The sequence below is a fragment of the Emydura macquarii genome, unplaced genomic scaffold (genome assembly GCF_026122565.2).
Source record: "Emydura macquarii macquarii isolate MOO-44397 ecotype Brisbane River unplaced genomic scaffold, CSIRO-AGI_Emac_v2 contig_2897, whole genome shotgun sequence".
NCBI classification, from domain to species: Eukaryota; Metazoa; Chordata; order Testudines; family Chelidae; genus Emydura; species Emydura macquarii.
The window spans coordinates 12,524,916-12,549,458 of record NW_027133034.1 but is presented as its reverse complement, the minus strand read 5'-3'; the positions used below and the strand labels follow the sequence as shown (position 1 = coordinate 12,549,458).

Here is a 24,543-nt window from a genome sequence, read left to right as displayed (position 1 = left end):
CAATGCTGAAGTACTTGTGTTCAAAATAACATCTTTTGCATATTTTGGACATATCTACTGATTTCTCCATATTGTGAAGATAGAAGTAATAACTGAATCAATAACAAATAACAAAGATATATCAATGGACAAACTAGGAAACTAACTCTGCAAAATAGCATTGTAAGAAATTGGCTGTATGCCTAGAACTCTTAAGCATCACAGAATGGAACAAATTTGTCTGTACATTGATTATGCTAGAAAGGTTAACTCACTCAGCAAATTCTCTAGCTATAGATTACAAACAATGGTCACCTTAGAGCACATAGACCTGTTAATATGTAATGAAATCACATACTAATAAAATTCAATTGCTGTTATGGATTACTTCTGACTCAGTACTAAGTAAGAGTTCCAAATAATTTAGGATGCTCTAAACCCTGCTGTGCATCCCAGTGGCAAACTGTCCCCCAGGTGTTATGATGGCTAGTTTCTAAATTGCTGAAACTGACTTGCAAAACTTTAAAAATCTCATGTTAATTAAAACAGATGAAGACAGGGCATCTGACATGACTGACATGCAGTATGTAGGAAATGATCCTGATTGAAGCCTTTAGATGCTATTGCAGTATGAATACCAGGAATATTTTAAAAAGTCATCTCTGACTATGGTGAGATGTTTGCCTTTTTAAGATGAGAGCACAAGGCCTTCAAAGCACAGGCAGCGTTTTTTCCTTTTATCACATTGCTTTCATAGGACAGTGGTTCAGACACTTGGAAAGCACACTTCCACCTCTGCATGGACGCATCTACAACGACTGGGGGCAGCGAAGTTATCATCAATATATGGATGGTATTTATTCGTCTCCTTAACATTTTTTCATTGTTCTAAACGAAGTGCTAATAGAGTTATAAGATGCGCCCTGCCACACGTGTCGGGGCAAACAAACACCCTCTTCCTTCGGAGACCTTGGTCTTGCAGAGCGGAGAAAGCCAGCCCAGCAGTCCAGTCTGCCCTGCGCATCTGACAGCCTTGCCCAGGCCCCCCTTTCAAGGACCGGCCGGCGCTGGGGGAATCATGAGAGGGTCGGGCTCGTACACTCTGAAAGTCAGTTTCGGGCCTTGCAGGGTGCAGAGGGAAGCCTGAGAAAGGGACCGTCAGCTGAAGAGCCCGACCGCCGTCCGTGTTACGTCTCCTGCTGCTCGGGGCACGAGGTGCTCGAAGCCAGCAGCAGCGGCCACCCTCCCAGCACAGGGAGCTCTAGGCAGGCCAGCCCGCCGAGCCGAGTACGTACCGACCCCTACTGCGGCCCGCGGCCCGCTCGGAGCCTAGCCCAGCGCGGGGGATGCGCGGAACCCGGGCACTGGGCGAGGGGGAGGATGAGGCCTGGAGCGCTCCTGGCTGGCGGCGGGAGCCGTCTCCCGAGGCGGGGCCCGAGGCTGAAGGGGGTGGGCTCTTTCCGAGGCTGCAGCCCCAGCCAAGGAGGCGGGGCAGGCCGGGCGTTGGGTATGGAAGGGCGGATGAAACGTTTCCCTTCTGCCACAACGGTTGAAACTTGAAAGCCCGCTGGACCCTGCGAGCGAGACAGGAGCTAGGCCGGGGGAGGGGAGCAGCAGTGCTCATACCCTCCCGGCCACTAGCGGAGGAGAGGAGTGGACTGGAGCCACCCGCCTAGTACCCCTTTAAGATGAGCACGTGATGCAAACCATGAGATGTCATAAATGCTTGAAGCGCGCGGGAAGCTATCTTCCGCTTCCATGATTGGTCAAGGGAATAAGACAACAACAGCGCGCGCCAAACTGAAAGCGGGCCTGGCCTCTCTACCCACTATAGCGCCATGATGGCCCCACCTCCTTCCTTCAGCTGCCCAATCAGCACCCGACCAGATCCTTCGGCGAGGCGGATCGGAGCGGTGCCGCCCGCTGGCTCGCCACTGCTGGCCCGCGATCCCAATAAGTTTCGAATTCTGTTGGCTACAGAGATCCTCAGCCAATGGCGGGGCCAGGATGTGGCCCAGCCCCATCTGTATCCCGCCCTGAGGGGCGGGGCCGTCCATTTTCTCTCAGGTGATTGGCTAGGCATGGCTGTCACTCTATGATGTAGCAACGGGGTTTGGTGATTGGTTCCGCCCAGGCGCGAAATGTAACGCGGGAAAATCTCAGGCTCGGCCGGGGCCGGGCTGCCCGCAGGTTTGGAGGGGTCGCGCGGTGGCGGCGGTTCGGGTAAGGGGGTTCTGCCTCTACTGTGACTGAGGCCGGCACCGCAGCAAAAGAGAAGCGCAGCTACGGCCGCTTCTCCGCGGGCTGCTGCCATGGCCGGCGGCCGCCACTGACACAGCGGATCCGCTGGTCGGCGGCCGGAGAGGGAGAGGAGACACTGAGACCCGCAGAGGACCGGCTGGGGATGAGTGGCTAAGGCAGCTCGGGCGGTGACAGGCGGCTGCAGGGGGAGATCTCCGCGCCCGGGAGAGCGGGGCTGAGCCGCCACAGACATTCCCCGCCCCGCTGCCTGCGAGGGGGTCGCGATGGCGGAGAGGCCGCCCTCGGTGATTTTCTGCCAGGACTCCCCGAAGCGGGTCCTCGTCTCCGTTATCAAAACCACCCCGAATAAACCGTCCTGGGGCGGTGAGGAGCCGGCGCCCGCCCCGCCCGTCCCCACCAGCCCTGGCTTCAGCGACTTCATGGTGTATCCCTGGCGCTGGGGGGAGAACGCGCACAACGTGACCCTCAGCCCCGGTAGTGCCGCCGCCCCTTCCTCCGTCCAGCAGCCCCGAGGGGGAGCGGCCAGAGCCTCCGGCGGGGAGGACGACGAGGCGGGCAGCCCGGATAGCGGCGGCAGCAGCAGCAGCAGCCACCACCTGAAGGTGAGTCCGGCCGGAGCAGGCCAGGGACTGGGGAGCCGCCCGGACAGGACACGATGGGGTTAAGTTCTTCCCATGCACGCCCGGCCCACGGTGGCCCATAGGAGCCTTGGGCCGGAGCGCGAGGGATGGGGGGAGGCGCTGCCGCTGCGGGGCCCTATCGGGCATGTGGAAGGCGGGTGTCTGTCTGGTTTAAAGGGTGAAGCGGTGAGGGGGCCGCTCCCCCCGATTTAAAGTGAAGTCACTTCCGGATGCGGTTCGTGCGCCTGTGACGACACCTTCGCGCGCCAAAATTATACCGGCCAGGCGCGCGCTCGCCTGTTGTGTGCGTCACACGTACCGGCAAGGGAGAGCGCGGGCCCGCACCGACACTGCTCGTTTGCGCAGGCGCTGCGGAATGTCAGCCTGGGCTTCCACCTGGGGGGCGCGCCCGCAGCCTGACTGAGCACGAGGGGGGCGGAGGGTTGGGCTCTCAGCGGAGTTGTGGGGCGCCCGTCTGTAAAGCGCAGCGGATGCGGCCTCCCTCGGAGGGGGTGCGAGGCTGAAGGCACTAATGCCTGTGGGGTGCCCACTGCCTTGAGACTCCCCTCCGTAAACTCTGGGGCACGGGGTCATTAAGTGGTAGACTGTCACCTGTTGGCAACACGCGGCCCTTTCCCAGCCTCTGCAGTGCAGCAGCCCTGCCCCGCACCCTGCTTCTGTGAAAATGACCCGTGAGACTCCAGCTGTGGCTCCTTGATTCCAGGCCAAATGCTCAGCTTCCAAGTTAAAATGTTTCTCCAGACTGCCAGGCCAATATAGCCAGCCGCTTCTCCAGCTGTGCTCCTTCACATGCCTCAGCCTTGGTAACAATTGATTCTGTAGACAAGCTAAGGATCTCGGCTGTACTGTAACCCAAACCGAGATGCCAGGTGGAGAGGGAGGAGGTCATTTGGTCACTTTCAAACTCGTGCTTGCAATTGATGGAATGTATTTATTTCAATACATGAACCTACGAATCAGGTAGCCCTCTAAGTTCTTTCAAGGTTAAGGCCCATCTAAAACAATCTTTCACCTCGTTTATGTCCCAGAATTAAAATAGGAATCTTCCAAAGTGGGCATTACTAAAAATGTAAATAGCAACTTAGTTCTATTCTTAGTTCATTCTAAGGCTTTCTGTACATTATTTATATTTATACAAATGCTATTGCAACCTATTTTCTGGATTTGATTTGAGCACACTTTTAATCTGTCAGCTAAAGGACTATGCATGGTGTGGTAGTTCTCTCTTTTTCAGAAGTGAAGCAAAATGGTTAAAAGTAGCATTTTTCTTCTGCATAGTAAAGCTTCAAAGCTGTATCAAGTCAGTGTTAAGTAGTAAAATTTTGAAAGAACAACCATAACATTTTGTTCACAATTACAAACCTTTCAGCTACAAATAAGCTCCATTCCCGAGTTGTTCGTAACTCCGAGGTTTTACTGTACAATAATTGCATGCTGTCAGTGGTACGGGGAGGGAGAAGTTTAGCAGGAGGACCCTCTCGGTCCTGACACTCCCTGAGATAGAAGCTAGGTGAATTAGTTTAATATATTAAAGTTACAAAAAGTCATTAAGAAATGTAGATCCAATAATAGTGTCTCCTCTGCCAAGATCTTAGTGCTCTACAGGTAGGTTTCCCATGGGAGGTGAAATCAATGATGCAGAGTGTGGTTTTATTTACACTATATTAATCAATCCTTGAACAGGAGTACTCAAGTAGCACACAGGCAATCCTCTTTTTCAGGAATCTCAGCCCAAACACCAATGCCTGGTTCCCAGGGAACAACTCTGCCCCAAGAATTTACTCTAATTAAAGAGATTAAGGCAGAGAGCAAATTCTGCTGCTGCTTGCAGCAGCTATCCCAAAGAGAAACAACATCACAAAATTAAGAACAATTTAACATTTATTTGAAGATTGAATAATGCTCACAAAAAAAACTTTAGAAATTATGTAATAGAGCCATCTGATGTTTCCAACCATAACATAATTCAGGATGCCAGATATACTCAGACTTCATATTTGCTGTGCTTTTAAAATATGCTTATTTTTAACCAAGTATTCATCATGGCTGTTCAGACCAACTGGTACTAAAAAGGTCATGTTAAATCTGTGTAATCCCTGGGTCCAGCTCTTTCACTCTTCATTACACATGTGTATGTATAACTTTAGTAGGTCTCTTGAATGCTGTTGAATATGTTTATGCAATGATACCATGTTTCTAGTACCTAAATAATTGTGTTCTTTAAAAATTACATTTAAGATGGAGTTCTGTGATGAACTGGTTTGTAGGGAAGAATAGTTGCTATGGATTAAATCTCTTGATGTGGTTCTTTTAATGATTTGTGAATAATTAAGATGGAGAAAAATAAAAACTATTACAACTTTATTTTCTTGTTGTGTTGGTACATACTTTCTTTTGAGAAAGTTGTTCCTGACAAGAAAAGCTTCCCTTGGACTGAATCAAGTGTGTCTGCAAATACTATATTGATTTTACAAAAAAAACCAAAAAAAACGTAGTTTCTTAATTGTGCTTTTGTTATTAATAGGATGGTATTAGACGTGGTCGACCACGAGCAGATACAGTGCGAGATTTAATAAGTGAGGGAGAGCATTCATCCAGTCGAATCCGTTGTAACATCTGCAACAGGGTATTTCCACGAGAGAAATCTTTACAGGCACACAAAAGAACTCACACTGGTAAGTGAAACAAAGGTAATATTGTGCATAGAAAACTTATTTATCAAATAGTCAGGATTTTAGCTTGGAAAGTCTTCCATTCTTCCCATTGATATTCCAGTCTAGTTATTGAATGGACTACTTTTTTCATTGAGGTCTGTTAATGTGGTCAAAAAATGTCATCTTTGTGTAACTGCTTGTGTTTATATTGGAGTAATTGTAGCAGAACAACCTGCACTGCTATGGTAAAAAAGAAACACTTAGCGACCATTTCCATCTGCTTTACTTACATGTTACACTTAGTAACGGAAAAAGAAAAGGAGAATATATTTTTTTCTTAATTTTAATCTATATATCTGACAGTACTTTTCACTTTCTTTTCTCTGTGTTTCCATCTTACTTGTGTGGGTCTCTCCGACAGCAATAGACAGATGAGTGCAGAGAAGGAAAATGTTAATAAATCTATAAATATTGGTAGCGGAGCTTGAGGGCAAGTATACTTTGAATTTAAAAAACAATTGATAAATAGAGCATTTCCCCCTCATTTTCTTCATCACCACCTCTTCTTGTTGGGTTCATTATTTGACTCTAAAATATGTTTCTGGGTTAAATGTAAGGATACAATCTCTCCCTAGAAGTAGTTATTTAAAAACTATGAAATTAACATGCATTTAGATTAAAGATCAGATTTTTTTCTAAAACTATACTTTATCTAGATGCCCTGTTCTGCTCAGCTCTTGCTATTGGGGGGCGGGGAAACACACACACAAACCTTTGATCACGTGACTAGCACCTAACTACATCTTTCTGAGGGAAGAATAATGTAAGAGAGTTACAGAAAATGGCTAATTTTTTGCTAAAACACAATGTATTGACCTACTGGACCCATCTTGCTTCTGAAAAGTGAGATGTCATTGTTCCCTTATACCAAGCATAATTGAACAAATTTTTCTTGTGCACATGAGACATTGTATTCTGCAATAAAACATCACAATACTTGATAATACCTTCAAAATAACTTGCTTCCCTTATTTTTGTGACTAAAATAAGGCAATTCTGCCTGCCTGCCTATATTAAACACTAATTTCGCTATTCTTTTTTGGTCACACAAGATGTCCTTTTCTTTCATTTTCCTCTGTAATGTTAAACTTCGATCCCTGAAGAGCTAACTACTTCAGATTGTCTTAACTGAAAACTCATTGGGCAAGATTCATCCATGGTGATGATGCTGTATTGACTTAAATAGATTTACTACTGTAATAGATTTGGCCACTTAAATATCACAGATATACCATTTGCCAATTTAATTTACTTGTGAGGTTTGCTTGTAGAACAGGAATGCAGAAATTATTAGATGTATTCATTATTTGCATACTTGTCTTCAGCTGACCTAAAAAGTTCAGCCTCTAATTCGTGGTGTCTTTTCTTAGGAAACTCCCATTGACTTCAGTGGTAGTTTGCTTGATTAATAACTGAGGGTCTTAACACTTTTCCATGGACGGCATGGGGAAAATAGCTGGGTAGAGAAGAAATTCTGAAGTTTTTGCAGTCTTCCTGGAATTGCTCCTCCTAACCCTAGATATTAGGGCTCTGTAAAGGAAACTCTCCCTTTCCTTGAAAAGACAAAAGCCTTCCTGGAGCCATTCTACCATTGGTTGTGTCCCCATATGACTGCTTAGTAACAGCTGCCAGAGGCTTAACAGTGGGAGGAAATGGAGCTTCAGACAGTAATATTACTTCTCCTAAACCTTCACATTGAAATTTGGAGCAGGGCAAGCATTACTTACTGTAAGGAGCAGCATATTGCCATCCCCATTCTCGGGTCATTATGATGCTCCATCCATGTCAAGCTCGTGCTTCTATAAGTCCAGGAAACACTAATAGTGCTGTGGAGGCAATATCCCATTTTCTTTTGGAAAGGGTAGGATCTGTGGATTTCTGTGCATGGATCAAGCTTTGTGTTTTCTCAGTTGCATTTATTATTCCTTTATGCTGTCACTTTTTCTTTTGGTTGTGTGGCTCTTTTCACATAGTAACATGGGAAAGGCTGTGTAAATATGCAAAATATCATTGCAAAATCACAGTTGTCAAGGGAATTAGGGGAAGTGTAGTGCCTGAGGCTACTTAAACTTAATAGACAAAATTTCAAGTTGATATCCTTGTGGAAGTGGATTTCTGCAGTTTGTGGGCTTCTAATATCTTTTCATAAAGGATTTTGTTTTTTCATCATTGTTTGGGGTGGGGATCCTTGGCAGAAGCATTGAGCCAAGGGGCATCACTAGATGGTGTCCCGACTTTGTGAAACTGTAACTCCTAAAATTCTACTCAACTATTTTTATAGGTGAAAGGCCTTATTTGTGTGATTATCCAGATTGTGGGAAAGCCTTTGTTCAGAGTGGGCAGCTCAAAACACACCAACGTCTTCACACAGGAGAAAAGCCTTTTGTCTGCTCGGAAAATGGTAAGCCATCAGAAAATAACTCGCTCTATTCAGAGCATGAGCAAGTTTGGCAGTACTGCAAGTATTACCATATACATGTGCCCTGGATCTCAATTTTAGATACTCTTTTTTTTTTTTTTTTTTTTAAAGGGGGAAAATAAATCTCTGTGCAGCCACAAACTTGTGCAGTTTAAAAGCAAGTTCTTAAAAGTACAAACAGGTTGTTTAAACAATTACTTGATTTTTTTATTATAAGGCATTCTCTGCTGAATTGAATCCAGGTTTTATAGAGGGAAGAAAGTTAATTTAATAATGAGTTAGTTCCTTAAATTTTGGGCTAACATGCTGGATGATTGCTTTTCTTGATATTGTCCTTCCTTTTTTTATTAAGGATGTTTAAGCAGATTCACACATGCAAACCGCCATTGTCCCAAACATCCCTATGCAAGGCTGAAGAGAGAAGAACCCACAGGCAGACTGAGTAAAAAACAAACAGCTGACAATAAAGCTGTTGCTGATTGGCTAGCAAAGTAAGTTCTCTTAAACTGACTATTTAGAATTATTTATTAAGCTGTTGAGAGCACTGAGGTTTAAAACTTCAGAAGAAGTCAAAAACTTCTATACTCCTGGTGTCTTTTGTCATCTCAGACTATTTTTAAATTCTTCTTGAATTACAATACTTTGTATACAATCTCTATGTGAAGCAATTTTTAAAGATTCCCCCATCGTTATTTCTTTGGGTCATATTCATGTTGCACTTTCTGAATGGAATCCTTCACAGCTATGCCATGACAGACACACTCTCTCTCTCTCTCTATCAAGGGGGGATCCATAGCATCTCTAAAAGGGACAATGAAAATTATCAGTATCCGATTCTGATACTCTTGGAACCTTGCAATGGCACAACCACCCGGGTCAAATTTCTTTTAGGTATTTTGGTGATGTAATTTCTCAGAAAGTTCTCTTAATATTCTCTCCATGGTTACGCAGACTTTTCATTTTGATGAATGTACCACTGTATACTCTATGGAAGTATTGTACTCCAAAAAGGATACAACACATTTCCTCTGTTCATTTTCAATTCAGGTTGAATGATTCAGCTGTTCCCTAGTATGCTGTTTGTTTAAATTCCAGAGGTTGGAATTAACTTCTGTAGTGGTAGTTGCTTCAGCTTGGCTAACCAAGAGGTCCTCTCTTTCATTGGGATAGATTTCTTTGACTTCCCGCTTGTTTTCCCTTCTCTCTCTGATTCTCTCTCTGTGTGGCTCTTAGCTTATGCAGCAGCTGTTAATGCAGTGCTGCCCTTTAGTGCTGCAGTGCTCATGCTGTTGAATATGCATGTCTGAGGGAAGGTGATTGTAGGTGTAATGAGACCTGACCCCAGTGGTCATGTGGTTACAGTACTGGATTGGGACTTGAGACTGGAGTTCAATTTCTGACTGCCACAGACTTCCTGCATGATTTTAGGCTAGTCATTTAATCTCAGAAATTTTAATGCTTCAGAAACCCAGCTGTAAAATGGGGATAACAATACTCCCTCTCTTTGGAACAATTTAATTAAGGTTGTGGTGGATTCTTCATCACTGGCAATTTTAAAATCAAGATTTGGTGCATTTCTAAAAGATGTGCTCTAAATCAAACAGGAATTATTTCAGGGAAGTTCTCTGGCCTGTGTTTATAGAGGAGGTCAGACTAGATTATCACAGTGGTCCTTCAAGCCTTAGACTCTATGACTGGAAGTGTGGAAACAACATGTAGAAAGGATTTGCATTATCGATGTGTGAGGACAGGGAGCTAGAATATCACTTTACATTCAGCTTTGTTTGTTTAAATGCTACAAAGTAAGAGATGAGAAATTAGCAGTTGGAATTAAATGAGTGATCCAGTCATGTTTTAAGATGCTGGTCTGGAAGATTCTTGTCAGCTTTCAATGAAACTTGTTATGCAAGTTGGAAGAGGCTTATAAAACATGTACAACTTTGACTTCACAGGTACTGGGAGACTAGAGAGCAGCGCACTCCTACTTTGAAAAGCAAAACCGCTCAGAAAGCTGACCAGGAACAGCAAGATCCCATGGAATATCTTCAGTCTGATGAAGAGGATGATGAAGAAAAAAATAATTCTCACTCAGCTGCCCACCGCCGCCTTCAGGAGCAGCGGGAACGCCTGCATGGTGCACTGGCTCTTATTGAGCTTGCAAACCTGGCTGGAGCACCACTGCGACAGTAGCATAGGAACTGAAACTGCCAGTATAAAAAATGTACTACCTGGTGGTACTTAACCAGTTAGATCCTGGGCATAAGCTAAGCACCTTATTTGCTTATCATAGGCTGCTATTCTGTAGAATTTATGAAGAATGTTGTTGCCCCACAAGATGGGGTGAGAGAATTGCACTTTTTTGTATGGTAAAAGACAGATGTAAAGTTTTTAAGTATTTTGTAAATATGGGACTGCACAGTGCAGGGTCGACAAATTGCAAGTTGTGGAAAGTTAGATTTTTTGCAAGGTTAATTCATTCATTTGAAGCAGTTCTCACAGGAAGCACTTTCTGAACATAATGCTTGTATGAATAGGAGATTCATACATATGACAAAAGGAGGCTTATTTATCTGACTATTTAAACAAAATTACATTTAATATGTTTGAAAATACTGTAAGCAGTGATGCAGCCAAGTCTTTAATGGCAATATATTTTACCTAGTATCACTGAGAAGAGGGCAAAGCTTCTAACTTGTGGCGGGGAAGAAACCATTTATGTAGAAACTATAATAGTTCAGGATCTTCACTGTGACTGTCCGAAGTATGAGACTGACTTTGCTATTGTATTTTAGACTTGAGATTTCAGTAGAAACTCTTGGTCTGAGTAGCACTTGTTTTTCCTAGCACATAATGTTGGGAACTTTTGCACATTGTTGGGCTTATTTGAAAATGAATTAGTCTTGCAAAGTCTAGACATAAAGGTAACAATTGGTAATATTTTGGACCCTGTAATGGGATTTGGCACTTGTTTTGTTAATAAAGGGGGTATTTACAGGGTGGTATTGATTTGTAGGTCTAAAATAGTTTACTATTAGCTAACACTAAGTTTTAAAGTACTGCTTTTATATGAGTATTAGCAAATAGAAGCCTCCATATTCTTTTTTTTTTTTAAGTGCATAAAGCCACCTTATTGCTTTACTTCAGGATAAGATGTCAAGTTTTTGTGTTCACTAAGTAATACAGCTATCAGTTAAACACTGCAGAAGAATATTTGCTGTTCAATTAGAAAATAGGCTTCCAGAGATAGTTGCAAGTGTGTTTAAATTGTGTGGTTTCATATATCTTTCCCAAATAAATGAAGTTACAGAACACTGCTTACTGCTCCCAAACACAAACTAAAAAATAAGTTTAACAGTACATTCTCATCACCTCTTTTTTTATATTGGGTTTATCTTACTTACCATACAACATGGCTTATCTCATGGTCTTATTTTGCCTTACTTTTGAGCCGTATATAACCAGAGATGCATAATATTCTAACAGATTATAAAATCTTTTGTGACTAGGGCAAGATCTTGAATTTTTTTAAAGAAAAAAGTTGGGCTTCTGTTTAATTGATATTAAGGGAAAAAAAACAATTGTCTTCCAAATTATTGACCACCTGCTTCATAACATTACCCAGACTCTAGACTCCTCCCTCTTACCACAACAAAAACAGAAAATATAGATGTGAAGGGGGGGAAGGGCATTTTTTTGTTAGTGTGAGAGGAAGGAAAAGGTAGTTAAATGACTTGATAGTACATTTTTATTTAAACTGGTCAGATGAGGGCAAATTCAGAAATCTAACATGATTACAGAGGAGAATGCAACTCTTGGATTCAGGTTTTCTAATAACTGATGCCTATAATGGCATGAATTTTATTAACCTAGCACATGTTGAGAATTGTATTGGTGCACTTATCTAAACAGTGGTCAGAGATATTCTAACTTTCAATGGTTGTGATTTTTAGACTTACCAGTACAGTTCTTAATTTTGTGTGTTCATTTCCCTGTAAATTTATTTGGCCTCCAGCTTTTTAAAAAAACATTAAACAAAGCAAAATACTCTTCTGTGGCCACCTGGGACATTCTAACTACACACAACTACTTGGTAATTTACTGGCAATAGACTTAGAACCTCTAGACTAAGTCTTGGGCCCTAATTCTTCAAGTGGCTGCACGTGGGCAGACCCCTGTGTCCACATAGAACACCATTGACTTTATGGGCACTCCATGTGGACTCAGGGATTTGTTAACACCAACCAGTTGCAGAATCAGGGCCATTTATTGGAGGTGGGGTGGGGGGACACTTTCCCCAATCAATCTATTAATTGTAACAGGTTTAACAGTTACAGTACTGGAAGAAACTATCTACAAATTATTCAAGGATGCTGAATTTTGTCTAACTGTACCCATTCAAGAAGCTTAACCAGTTTGTGTAAATTATACATTTTGGGAAAATACCAAATATAATTGTTTGAGGTGTTTGAAGATTGCTTTGAGTATTTTTTTAACATAATTTTGAAGTGTTCTGTGCTGCATAAGTGTCAATTGTAGTTTGGCATGACTTAACAGCAAGAGTAAAAGTGCTGTAATTTTAATAGGTGCTCCAAATAAAAGTTGGTTTAATTTTAAATTTAAAATCCAAGTGTCAGCAGTGGTAATTCTTGGTCATGCTTTTAACTATTGTCAAGCTAGTTTCTCTTAACTCCCATAGTCCAATCACTTTATAATAGTTCCTTGACACTTTAAAAGGGTTTATTGGCCTGACCAATGCACTGTTATAGAAAGAAAATCAGGCCTTGTCTACACTAGCCCTTATGCTGGCAAATCTTTTGTTCCTTAGGTGTGTGAAAATCCCCTCCTCCTCCGAGTGACATAAGTTTTGCCAGCATAAGCACTTGTGTAGCCATATTATGTCAACAGGAGAAAGCTTTCCTGCCAACATAGTGTTGTCCATGAGCAACAAAAGTTTTGCTGGCATAAGGGCTAGTGCAAACTAACTGTTAGTTACATTCTTTCTATTTACTTCTTAAATATGCACTTAATCGCCTAACTTGAAATTGGTTTCTGAACCTTATTATTGTACTTGATGAGTTCAAGGTAATTCACTTGAATGAGCATCCTGTTTGAAGTAATTGTGGTTGCCCACAATGAATGTGTGTAGGGAATATCTTTTCTTTAAATAGTCCAAGCTAGTGAAGTCTCCTATTTCATGGCCAACAATTCAGTTCACAGCTAATCATCTCTTCATTTTCAGACATGTTAGGCATGAAGGTTTATCAATATCTTAGACTAAGGTAAGCATGTGGGCACTAGAAAACTAATGATACACATTTGGAATTGCCAGAATACTTAAGTGGCAAGACTGGTAACACAAACTATACTTTCATCAGACATCTACACTTGGTTCTCTGAGGGGACAAAATCGGTACATAAAAGCATTGCTTGAGGAAAATTAAATATTTTCTAAAGATAAGATTCCCATACCCTCTCCTAAATGAGCAGGAGGAAAGTTCATGCTACCTTGACTTTTTGGTAAGTTACCAACAAGAGTAGCAATTGTCATGCTTACCTAGCAGGAACTGAATGGAAGTCACTGAAGAAACTGACAGTAACTGCTTTTCTGCACTACTGATCAAGGCCATAGCTGAAACAACTACCAAAGATAAGCAGTCTGCTTAGCTTTTTTTTACAAGTGGGCAGAACTTATCTAAAAACCTAACCTTGGAATCTGTGTACACAGACAGACACTTTCTAACAGGTGTTCTTTTGTGAGAATCTTGCATTACTATATAACAGAAAAGGGAATATTTGTACAGCCTAACAAGAAACTGCAGAATTGTCTTACTTATATGACAGTACCACCTGAAGAAGAGCTTCTGTGTAAGCTCAAAACTGGTCTCTCACCAACAGAAGTTAGTCTAATAAAATATCACCTCACCCATTCCTTCTCTCTGGTACCACTTAATCACATCTGTGAAGGTACTGATATAATTTAGCTTTATCAAATGTTGTATCAAGTGTAGGAAAGATTGCATGTAGCTGACCAGAGCAGTGTATGAATGTCATCAACATACTAGTATTCATATACCAGGATGGCAATATACTAGATTTCCTACATGTTACACAATGAAAGTGGCCTGTGCGGTTGTACTGGGGATCAGTTTGATAATGCAGAGTGATGGCCTTCTGAAAAAAGGGCTTTGGTCTAAGATGAGGGTAGCCCACACAAAAAAAGCCTGCTCTGCAGATCTAGCCCCTTCACATACTACTTTGACGCTGGCTGGTATCACTGCTATTACACTAAGGGTTATAAATGTTTATAATTTTAGGTTCCCTCAGTCTGTGCTACCAGTGAGTTTACCATTTTTTTTTAAAGTTGAAATTGCTCATTAAGCATATCCGATACACATTTATTTTGTAACTACCTTTTTTGGATAGTTAAAGTATCATGGACCTTTGGTAAGTATCTTATCTACATGAGAAAGTTGCACTGATTTATCTTAAATCTGTTTTTAAAGTGATTTAGTTAATCTGGTGCAAAACCCCATGTTGATACTCTATCAGTCTGAGTAGTTCATTTTGATTTACCTTAAACAGATACCCAATAAACATCCATTAAACTGAAATAAGTGTCCACACACTGCCTTTTGCATTCGTTTAATGAAATCAGTTTTAAAAAATCACACTTGTGGTTAAATGGGAGCAACTCTGGTGTAGAGAGAGCCTAAATACAGTACTTCAATCATTGCTTTTCAAATTATTGATATTTAATTCATTAACACATGAATTTCTACAGAATATATTTTTCTAGCCACTTTTATTCATCATCAAAACCAAAAAGTGCCACAGATTAGTGATATATATAAAACCAATCACTAAACTACAGCTCTGAACTACCTTTTCCCATTTCTGTTGCTGACGTGCACCTTGCTGTGCATCTCACACAACGCTCAGAGTAAATCGGTATCGTTGAGAGAGGCAGAAATTGGGAAGGCAAAGAAGCCCACCTGAGTGCGAGGCGGGAGGAAACCAATCAGCCCGGCTCTCTCTTCCGTCCCGAGCCGGGCTCGACTAGGGCTCAGATACAGGCCGAGAGGCCCCCCCAACTTTTTCAGCTGCGGTGCTCGGCATCTCCCTTCTCACCCCCCTGCTGCCTGGTTCCAGGGCCCCGCCTGCCCCAGTGCAACTGGCCCGGCTGCAATCCAGCCGCGCACCTGGACCTTGAGCCCGGCCGCGATTTGTCCCAGCCACACGCCCCAGGAGAAAGCAAGCGGCGGCAACGCGCCCCGCTGCCGAAGGAGGGGACTGGCTGGGCGCGATCTCTTCCTGTTTCGCTGCCTAGGCCCTCGGCCCGGGGGAAGGAGGGGCGGGGGCGGCTGCACTTGCCCTGGGTGCTGTGGGGCCCCACCCTTGCTGCCCCCCGCGGCTGCGGGCATGTCCGGCGGCCCGGCTCCCCGCTGCCCGGCGGCTCGGTTTTGCTTGCCGCCCGTGCGGGCTGTGGCCCAGAGGAGGAGGAAATGAGCGCGAGGCAGACCGAGGAAGCGCCGGCGGCTGCCGCCCACCCGCCGCTGCCCAGGCTGCTTTCCGCCTTCTTCTACGGGACCTGCTCTTTCCTGATCGTCCTGGTGAACAAGACCGTGCTGACCACTTACAGGTGAGGCCAGGGGACGCGGCCCGCTTCCCTCCGTCTGGCTATTGACTCACTCATCCCGACGCCGCCCCCACCCCCGCTCTGTCACCCCTGTGCTTTGCTTGCTGTGCAGCTGGAATATCCCCCCCGCCCCCGCCTCGCTCGGGAGACGCCACCGACGCCCACGCACGCGCGCAATTTGCAGGGTGCAAAAGGGACATTTATGCTGGCCCATCAATCCTCCAAAGTGGGCGCGGGATCTGACCCCGGCTGCTGGCCTCCCCCAGGGTTTCCTTAGACTGTGTCTGCAAACCCTTCTTGGCTAGGACTCGCCAGATCTTGGACTAGGGAGGGTGAAGTTGTACTGCCCAAAAGAGCTCCAGAGGGGTAGCCCTGTTAGTCTGTATACAGCAAAAACAACCAGAGTCCTGTAGCACTTTAAAGACCAACAAATTGAATTTCAGCAGGCACAAACCTTCCTGAGCTTCAGCCCACTCCCTCAGATGCAGTTGGTAGAAATGATACAGCAAACAGGTCACATATACAGTAATGTTGCCTGCTATATATGTTCCCTAGTTGCTGTATCATTTCTACCAACTGCATCTGAGGGAGTGGGCTGAAGCTGAGGAAAGCTTATGCCTGCACCGAAAGAGTTACACTTGCTGGGTCACTGACAACTTGCTGTGATGTGGACACCATGTACTAGTACTTTACACTCTCACCTTTCGTTCTGAAGGATCCCAAAGTGCTATGTAAATTATAGATAGGGACTCTAGCTGAAATAATGGAGCTACCTCTCAGGTGGAGGGCAGGGGCAAGCAGGGAGTGAAGTGCACTACCATGGAGGAAGAAAAACATATTAATATTTTACTTATATGTTAGACAGGCAACAACAACAGGAAGGTGCATCAACAGGAAGGTGTATCTGTGCCCATTGCAATATGGGGATTTAACAATACCTTTTCCCCCACCAACATTCACCAGGCTCATTTGCACCAACTTCAGTTGTGCTTTAAAGAAGGAAGTGTTCTGATAGCCTATGCAAAGGAATCTAGCATTCTGAGGCATACAGGTGGAAGTGAGAATCTGTCCATTGGGTCCTGTGAACTCTGCATATTTTAATGGGAGACATCAACATCTAGTGTCCCCATAGATTATGTAATCTAGCTGGCCACCTACATCATCTATGTCTGATGCTGGTTCTGCACAGAGGATAAATCAGCAGTAAATTACACGTGCTATGTTAAGGAAAGTATATGTTCTTTGATTTTCACTTGTAGGATAGCATTGGTCAAGTTATACAATTCAAAGTTTGTCTTAGCAAGGAATCTCTAGAGTTGCAAAGGAACCACTTTGTCCATTGCAGGGTTGTTTACAATGATGTCAGTACTGTGAGAACAACAGTCACAGTGACGTTTTCATAACCATAAATTATGTCTGTACTTTTGAATACAATGTTGTATTTGTGATGCGGGCAGACCAGATGCCAGCTCATGCCTAGGCCCCAGGCCTCCCTGAACACTTACAAATGCATAGCTGGAAACCAGTCTCATTTACCTGTGTCTTGGCATCATCAAAATAGATATTAGATGTTAAGTTTATAAGGATGTGTTTAGTGTTTAGACTTCATAAAACGTTTGTAGGATGCTGCATATATTGATCTTGCTTTAATCTCTATAGCCCATTGTGTAAAGTTATGTTGAGTGTTTGCATTGTAAACCTCTCTAATTGTGTAATTCAACAAACTGGAAAAGCAGCATTGATTAAGGTAAAGTGCTCGCCTTGAATACAAGAATGGCCCATTGAAAGCAGTTGACGTATCATGTAGCATCAAATGACAGAGATGTTGTTGATTGCATTCCTAACTCCTTCCAGGAGACCTACGCATGAACTCATCTCATCAGTTTTGGACTCTTGAGAGAAGGGGATAAAAATCCCCGATAAAGAGAAATGGAATCTCTTTTATGTTGTCCGTACTCTGAGGGGCAAGGATTCCTAAACATAAGCATAGAGAGCCTCATGCTGCTTGGCGTGAGTTAGCCCTGAAAAAAGACATTCTGTATCGACAAATCACTACAGTTTTTGTCACTCTTAGGATTTGGACTGCAACTTATTTGTGTTATATGCTTACTTGCTTTAACCTGTAAATAACTCTCATTTCTTTTTCCTAGTTAACCATTTAGTTAGTTTATTATAGAATTGGCCACAGGTGTTGTCTTTGGTGTGCAGTCTAAGATACCAATTGATCTGGGTTAAGTGTTCAGTCTCTTGGGACTTGAAGGACCCTGAAGATTTTGTGCTTTTTGGTATAAGTGACCATTTATAACTAAGTCCCGCTTGCCTGGGTGGCAAGATAGACCGTCCTCTCTAGGTTCTCCAGTCTGATGCCATGGTAAGACAGTTACAGTGATCCAGAAGTTCACATTTGGTACTGGGTTGATACAATCTAGTTATAGAACATACTACCAGTTTGGGGAGTCTGCCCTGTTTTAGACAGTCTGCCCTGAAGTAGGCACTCTCAGTCGTGAGCCACTCCAGACAGCCTGACAGTAGTAATAGACTAAACTCTCAAGAGCTTCCTGAAGGTAAGGCCTTGTCTACACTCAAAAAATAAGTTGACCTAACAGCATGGGTTAATTTACAGCCACTGCAGTAGTTGCTGTGGTGGCTGATGTCCACACTATCCTCCTTAGGTTAGTGGAGTGTGTCCTCACGAGGAGCATTTACAGTGACCTAAGAGGGGCAGTGCGGGAAGTCAGCTCTCTGCTGGGAGCCCCACAGGCTGGCTCTTGGCCGGCTGCCCCTCCCCACACGCCCCGTTCTCCACCAGGAGCCAGCCTGGTTTCCAGGGGGAAACAGCTTGGGACTTCTTGCCCCTGGGGAGTAGGGTCCAACTGCCCTGGCTTCTTGCCTCCCTGCCCTCTGCTGTTAGCCATGAAATTGACAAGGCTGCTCAGCTCCAGGCAGGGAGCAGGGAGAAAAGCTAACCAGGGCTTCTCACTTCCCTGCTGGGAGCTGGGATCCAGTTGCCTGCAGCTTATCCCTTCCCAGCTCACAGTGGGAGTCCAGCCGCCAGAGGTTTTTTGCCCTGCTCCCAGCCAGGAGCTAGGGTCCAGCTGCCTGGTCACCCTGCACCTAGTTGGTTTTCTTGTCAATTTCAGAGCTCTGCTAGACAGATAAGTACCAGGGAAGGCAGTGTCTACATTGACACTGCATCGTCCTATCTATGCCGACTTAAGCCCTACACCTCTTACTGAGGTGGTTTTATTATGTCGGCATATCAAGGGAGCTACATAGGTGGGAGGAGCATTGTACACCTCCACTGTTTTGTTGAAATAACTCATTAGTATAGACCAACCCTTACATTTGCAAAGATCAGGTGGGGGAGTGGTTAATCCTTAAATTTTAGATCAGGTTTAGTTCCAATATGCACATATAATCAAAGCAGTGTGGTAAAAAATCAGATTTTTGATTTTTTTTTTTCAATATTTTAGAATGTTTTTTCAAAAATGTAGACCAGTTCCATAGCTGGTCAAAACCCACCTGAAACCATCAGGCAAAATTTAGGCTCCTTAAGTGACTTGTTTAAGGTCACTGAGGGAGTCTGAACCCAGATCTCCTGAATTCCAATGCTGATCCTTATCCATAAAATCATTCTTCTATCTACCAGCTCACAAACAACCTCAGGGCAAATTGAATGCCTAAATCCTACATCTAGGCGCACTAACACAGATCCCTGTGGTCATGTAGAGTCCCATTGATTTGATTACAAAACAAAATCAGTTACAGAATTAAGACCAATTAAAGTAATAGAACAAGTCTATGTAAAATTAGTAAATAAAGTGAATAAACTGAACAAGTGAATATGATTATCAGTGTTGTAATCTGTTTGCCAGTAGCAGCACGGAAGAAAAAAACACTGTTGTTACATTTCTCTGTCTTGGGCGGGGGGAATAATAAAGAAGCACTATCCTGATTTGAAGATTCTTCACAGTTCAGCGGCAAAACCACTGTTCCATCAGATACAAAAGAATGGGTTTTCCCTAAACACCTCTTCATTGCCTAATTACCTATATACCTGAAAGTCCAGCTATTTGTAGTAATCACTGTCTCACATATTGATTACAAAAATTTGCAATCAAGAATCACATTATGCAAAATGTTGTGTTTTGAATTGGGGTGAAAGAATTTTTTGATGTGCTGCATGCATTTTAAGGTATACAAAGAAAAACCACTGTAAAATTAAAGACACTTTTATTGAATTAATTAATTATTTAATAAACAAATCTATTACATCTTTTGGCTTGAAACAAAATTCTGTCACAGCCATTTTTACAGAGCTCAATTCCTCTCTTTTAATTTATTATTTATTCCAGTATTTAGCAGAAGCTGGAAAAAACATGATATACAATTTCTCTGCATTTGCTAAAAATTAGTGCTCTTTGAAACACGCAATATCATCTATTGCATGTCTCCCAGACCTGGATATAATACAAGCTTTCATTTGTTGTATAGATGAATACAGAGCATGTACTCATATGGTGATGAACATAAAGAACGGATTAACACCTAATTTATATGTAATACATCTATCAATGAATATCCTGCCTCTTCCTTTCTGTATTTCCAGAATCTCATCTCTGTTTTCCAGAATTTTTCTTTTTTATGGACCTTCCTAACCATCTCTTTATATTATGGTTCAAGTGTAGTTATGACATTCTTTCTGCTACTGTTCAGATTGTTTCTACCACTAACACTACAATCCTCAGCTGAGTGACATCAGGCCAGAAGGGTATTTCCTAGCATGCTCAGTGGTGCTGTAACAGTTTTTAGTGACCTCTGTGATTCATAATCACATTTGTCATTGAGTGCTGGATTCTGGATACCTGCACAGTTTGAAAGTTTGCCAGGAAATCAGATGCCTGCTTTCCTAAGCTACATGCAGACTTGCCCCAAAATAGGGTGTAATTTGTATGTTTTGCTATTATGGTGCAAGTTTGTGTGTAGACCAACCTTTTGCAGTCCTGCAAGCCTGGTGTAGACCAGTTATGTGAGATGCAAAGTGGCTGCTGGGAAGCAGTGATGATTTAAATTTTATTGAGTTGAGGGCACTCAGCATTTAACAAGTTTGGACTCAGAGATTCCAGCCAGTATTGCTATGGGATAAGAAGCATTTGTAGGAACTAGTGAGAATCAGTGCCTTTAAATTTTTTTAAAATTAATTTAATATGGATTTAAAAAAAAAAATCCCTGGAGGCTCTGTGATTCTACAAATATCTCACTCAAACTGTTGCATTCCTTCCATTGAAGTATTTCTGCTTTGTGGAGAAATAGGCAATTTTTTTAGCAGCCACTATATGTTTGCACAACATTTATACAGGCATCTTTGTACTAATTCAGGCTTTGATTATACCTGTCTTCCTATTCATACATATAGCTATTTTTAAAAACTAGTATGAAAGAACAATGTAACACTTAAAATCCTAGAAAATTGTCCACTAAAATGATTCACAACATTACGGTCAAAGCCCCAAGGTGGGTCGTACAGCACTGTTCTGGAGGTAGGGACATAATTTAAGTTTTCCTTTTAAAAATTGTTTTTAGAACTTTTGGCTGTGGAGACTGGCTTCCAAGTGTAAAGAGCTGCAAGAATTTTAACTGAATATACAACTTTGGAAATGTGTAATTCAAAGGATTATCAATAAAAATGTATAAAAGGACATTTTAAAATATATTTTTAAAATGTGAAATTATCACGTTTGTATGCACTGAGTACAGGTGGCTATACATAGTGAACTCTTAAAAAAAAAAAAAATTAGCCAGTGATATACTGCATTATTTGGTGGTGGTGAAGGGGTTGCATTTGACTGAAATAGTGCAAGATTACCTGGGACTTCAGTGGCAGTCACTGATTGCTCAGCACTTCTGAAAATCTGGCTAGTCACGTTGATATCTAATGTGGATTTAGGAACCTAACTTTAGATGCCCATTTTTGATAATCTTGGCCAAAAGCTTTTTGTTTCTCTGTGGAATTTCAAATAGGAACTGTATTGCTTCCTTGCATTTTTGTTGTTGTATGTGTTTATAGTTCTCTTTTCTTTTCAGTTTCCCATCTCCAATGGTTCTTGGAATTGGCCAGGTATGTTCAACAATAAAATGTATTATACTGTAGTTAAGATTGATAAAGAAATTAAGTGCTTTCATGTAAGGAATAGTAGGAGAGTTCCATCTTACAGTGCAATAATACTGAAATAAATCATTCTTCCTCACAGTTTATCTATCTTAACAACTTGCAGGAAATTAGGATCCAATTCAACCCCTATGTGGGGAAAATCCATACAGAGGACTGGAAATGCCATTAGCTTTCTCTTGCAGAATTCAGTCAACAAGATGTTCAGCCTTCAAAATCTGCTAGTTCCCCAAGATCCATACAGATCCCAAGAGATCCATTGAAGACCTTGGATATGTCTGTAGTGGTACTGTCTCTGCACTCCTTCCAGTGACTTGCCAAGCGGGGGGGCCAGGCCCCCAGGCACCGGCCTACAGGGGGGCACCAGGCCGGCCCTGCCCTCTCACCCCTGCTGGGTGGTGAGGCCACCCTGTTGGAGCTGGTGCAGGGCTGCAGAGGGAGAGGTGGGTGCTGTGCTGCGGGTTAGTGCAGAGGGTGGGGGAGGGGAGTGGAGCCAAGCCTGCGTTTGCTCCTCCTTCCGGCCTCACGCCCCCCAGTTCCTCCCTCTCTGGGGCAGCTGGGGGGCAGCGCCAGGACCCCTTCTGCCCGGTGCGCGTGGGGGTGTGTGAGGCCTGGGGTGTGCAAATGTAGACTTGGCCCCCGGGCACCTGAGACCCACAGTACGCCACTGACTGCTTCATAGTCCAGAGGGGACAATAAAGCTGAGCACAAAGGGGTAGCAGGAGAAGGAGAGAAATCTCTGGAGTTGATGACTCAAAGAAGGAATAGGTGGGGAGAACAGAGCCCGAGAGAGAAGTCTTATTTGTTAATGCAAATAATTTAAAAGAGAACTGTGCTGTTTTTTTTTTTTTTTTTTTTTAAATGAAGGCAAGGAGATACCGAGGTAGAGAGAACCAGAGGGAAACAGTGGGCCATGACCTCCTCTCTGCTAAGTGGTATGGAGGAAAGCAAAATGGCCAGAAAAGAGCTCAGTTACGTGAAAGAGAAGAGCAGGACTACAGTGGCATTTTGTCCACCTCCAGAGCCTGTGGGAACATCTCCATACAACAAACACATCTTTGTGTTTCCTCAGCCTTGAAATGGGAGTAGGGAACAGTTGTTCTCCATGATATATTCTCCTCTGTACCATGCAGATTTCTCCTGGAAAGTGGGTGAGGTGATAATTTCTCCTATGTATGTAGTGCAGTGACTGATCTCCGTGGCTGCTCCCCTCTTTGAGGAGATTGAAACGTGGAGGTGTCAGTGGAGTCCCAGTGGTGCTATGATTCCTATGGGAGCTGTGTTGCTTAAAGAATAAAGAGTAGAAAAACTAGGGGAGTGGGTCAGGTCCTGCAGGGATGCAGCCAGGTTTCCTAGCAGAACTTAAGAATCCATGGGGTTTCCAGGCTTTCTCCTCTCATTGATTATCAACTGCTTTGCCAACATACTGGTCCACTCACAGTCCTTTCTCTCATATCATCGGAAAAGCTATAATACTGGGTTGTCTTTTTTTCATCTACATTCTGATTGGTCGAGAAAATCCACTAGCAATAAGAAATTTGCATGAATATCATGGAGCATTGTTCCTCTGATTGCTCATTTTCCCGGTAAACATATACAATATCTTAAGGTGTCATTCATGTTCTCATGCCAGTAAAACATTTGTACTGTAGTTTCAGCCAACACTTAGGACTGATAAGAAAGAAAAATATCCCAGTTGTTTCTTTGTACTCTGTTACTGTTCTTTGAAACTAACACCTAATTGATATGCTGTCTAGTGTTTGTCAAATACATATAATGAGCTTGTCTTAGAAGCAGTTATTTTGTGTAGGTTTAAAATAGCATTGTGCTCTTACAACTGTCTTGCTTTTCTTTTTTTTTAGATGGCAACCACCATACTTATTCTGTATGTGTCAAAATTAAATAGGATTATTCACTACCCTGATTTTGACAAAAGTATCCCTGTGAAGGTATGAAATGTCCGGGTTCTGATACTAGAAGGAAAATTATATCTTTGTCGATAGTTGTCTTGCTGTGGTTTTTCAAAAATATTTTCTTCGGAGAGAGGGTAAAACAGAAAAATAGCAAATATTCTGATTTTTTTCTAGATGTTCCATCAAATTTTGATTTTGTATCTTTGTTTTATTAATTTATTGCAAGTAGATGATTTAATTTCAGTCAAACAATCTTGCATTTTATAGGGGCAGAATTAAATTGTAGTTTGATTATGTAGTTTATGTTTGGCATGAGAGCGGATGCCTTGGAGACTTTGTCTAACAATAAAATTGTCTTCTCAGATCAGCATCACAGTTTGACTCCAGTATTCTGCAGTGGAAAAACACTATTATTGTTTATTATTTACGTGGGACCAGAGGTTCCAACCTCAACCAGGACCCCATTATTCTACATGCTGTACATGGACATAATAAGAGTGTTTATAGTCTGAAAAGGCAAGACAAAGGACAGGATACAATTCAGTTTGTCATACTGGGAAGGGAACTGAGACACAGAGTGAATAAGGCACTGATCCTGCAGTGAACTACACATAGGAAGACTCTTGCATCACTGCAGACTCTCATAGATGTCACTGGGATTTTGCATGGATGTGCCTGTGTGCATCCTGTGTTGCAGTATCTTGCCCAAGGTCACACAGGAAGTGGGTGGCGGAACTGGGAATTGAACCCAGATCTCTTCAGTCTCAGTCCAGTGCCTTAATTACAGAATCATCTTTCCTAATGGGCATA

General features: G+C 42.8%; 2 protein-coding genes across 4 annotated transcripts in view; both read left to right on the top strand.

Annotated features, from left to right (window-relative positions):
* The first annotated feature begins 1,451 nt into the window (after window positions 1-1,451).
* ZNF367 (zinc finger protein 367) lies at window positions 1,452-12,637 on the top strand. The gene is made up of 5 exons (XM_067568760.1): window positions 1,452-2,843; window positions 5,407-5,557; window positions 7,878-7,997; window positions 8,368-8,506; window positions 9,968-12,637. Exons 1-5 carry the CDS (start codon window positions 2,505-2,507, stop codon window positions 10,203-10,205), a joined length of 987 nt encoding a protein of 328 aa, XP_067424861.1. The 5' UTR covers window positions 1,452-2,504; the 3' UTR covers window positions 10,206-12,637.
* A 2,104-nt stretch (window positions 12,638-14,741) lies between these two features.
* The window catches only part of SLC35D2 (solute carrier family 35 member D2), a 33,138-nt gene continuing 23,336 nt past the window's right edge, over window positions 14,742-24,543 (top strand). The window contains exons 1-3 of one of the 3 annotated variants that reach the window (XM_067569305.1): window positions 14,742-15,654; window positions 21,736-21,769; window positions 23,683-23,769. In XM_067569305.1, coding sequence (XP_067425406.1) covers window positions 15,518-15,654; window positions 21,736-21,769; window positions 23,683-23,769 — 258 coding nt within the window. In that variant the 5' untranslated portion in view covers window positions 14,742-15,517. The remainder of the gene's footprint in view (window positions 15,655-21,735; window positions 21,770-23,682; window positions 23,770-24,543) is intronic. The other 2 variants (XM_067569306.1, XM_067569304.1) reach the window with 2 other exon arrangements.

Bases quoted from the DNA above. Each gene is read 5' to 3' on its own strand.
- ZNF367 (XM_067568760.1), top strand. From the start codon at position 2,505: ATGGCGGAGAGGCCGCCCTCGGTGATTTTCTGCCAGGACTCCCCGAAG. The intron at 7,998-8,367 runs GTAAGCCATCAG...TTTTTTATTAAG, and splicing joins TTTTGTCTGCTCGGAAAATG to GATGTTTAAGCAGATTCACA. The intron at 8,507-9,967 runs GTAAGTTCTCTT...TTGACTTCACAG, and splicing joins GTTGCTGATTGGCTAGCAAA to GTACTGGGAGACTAGAGAGC.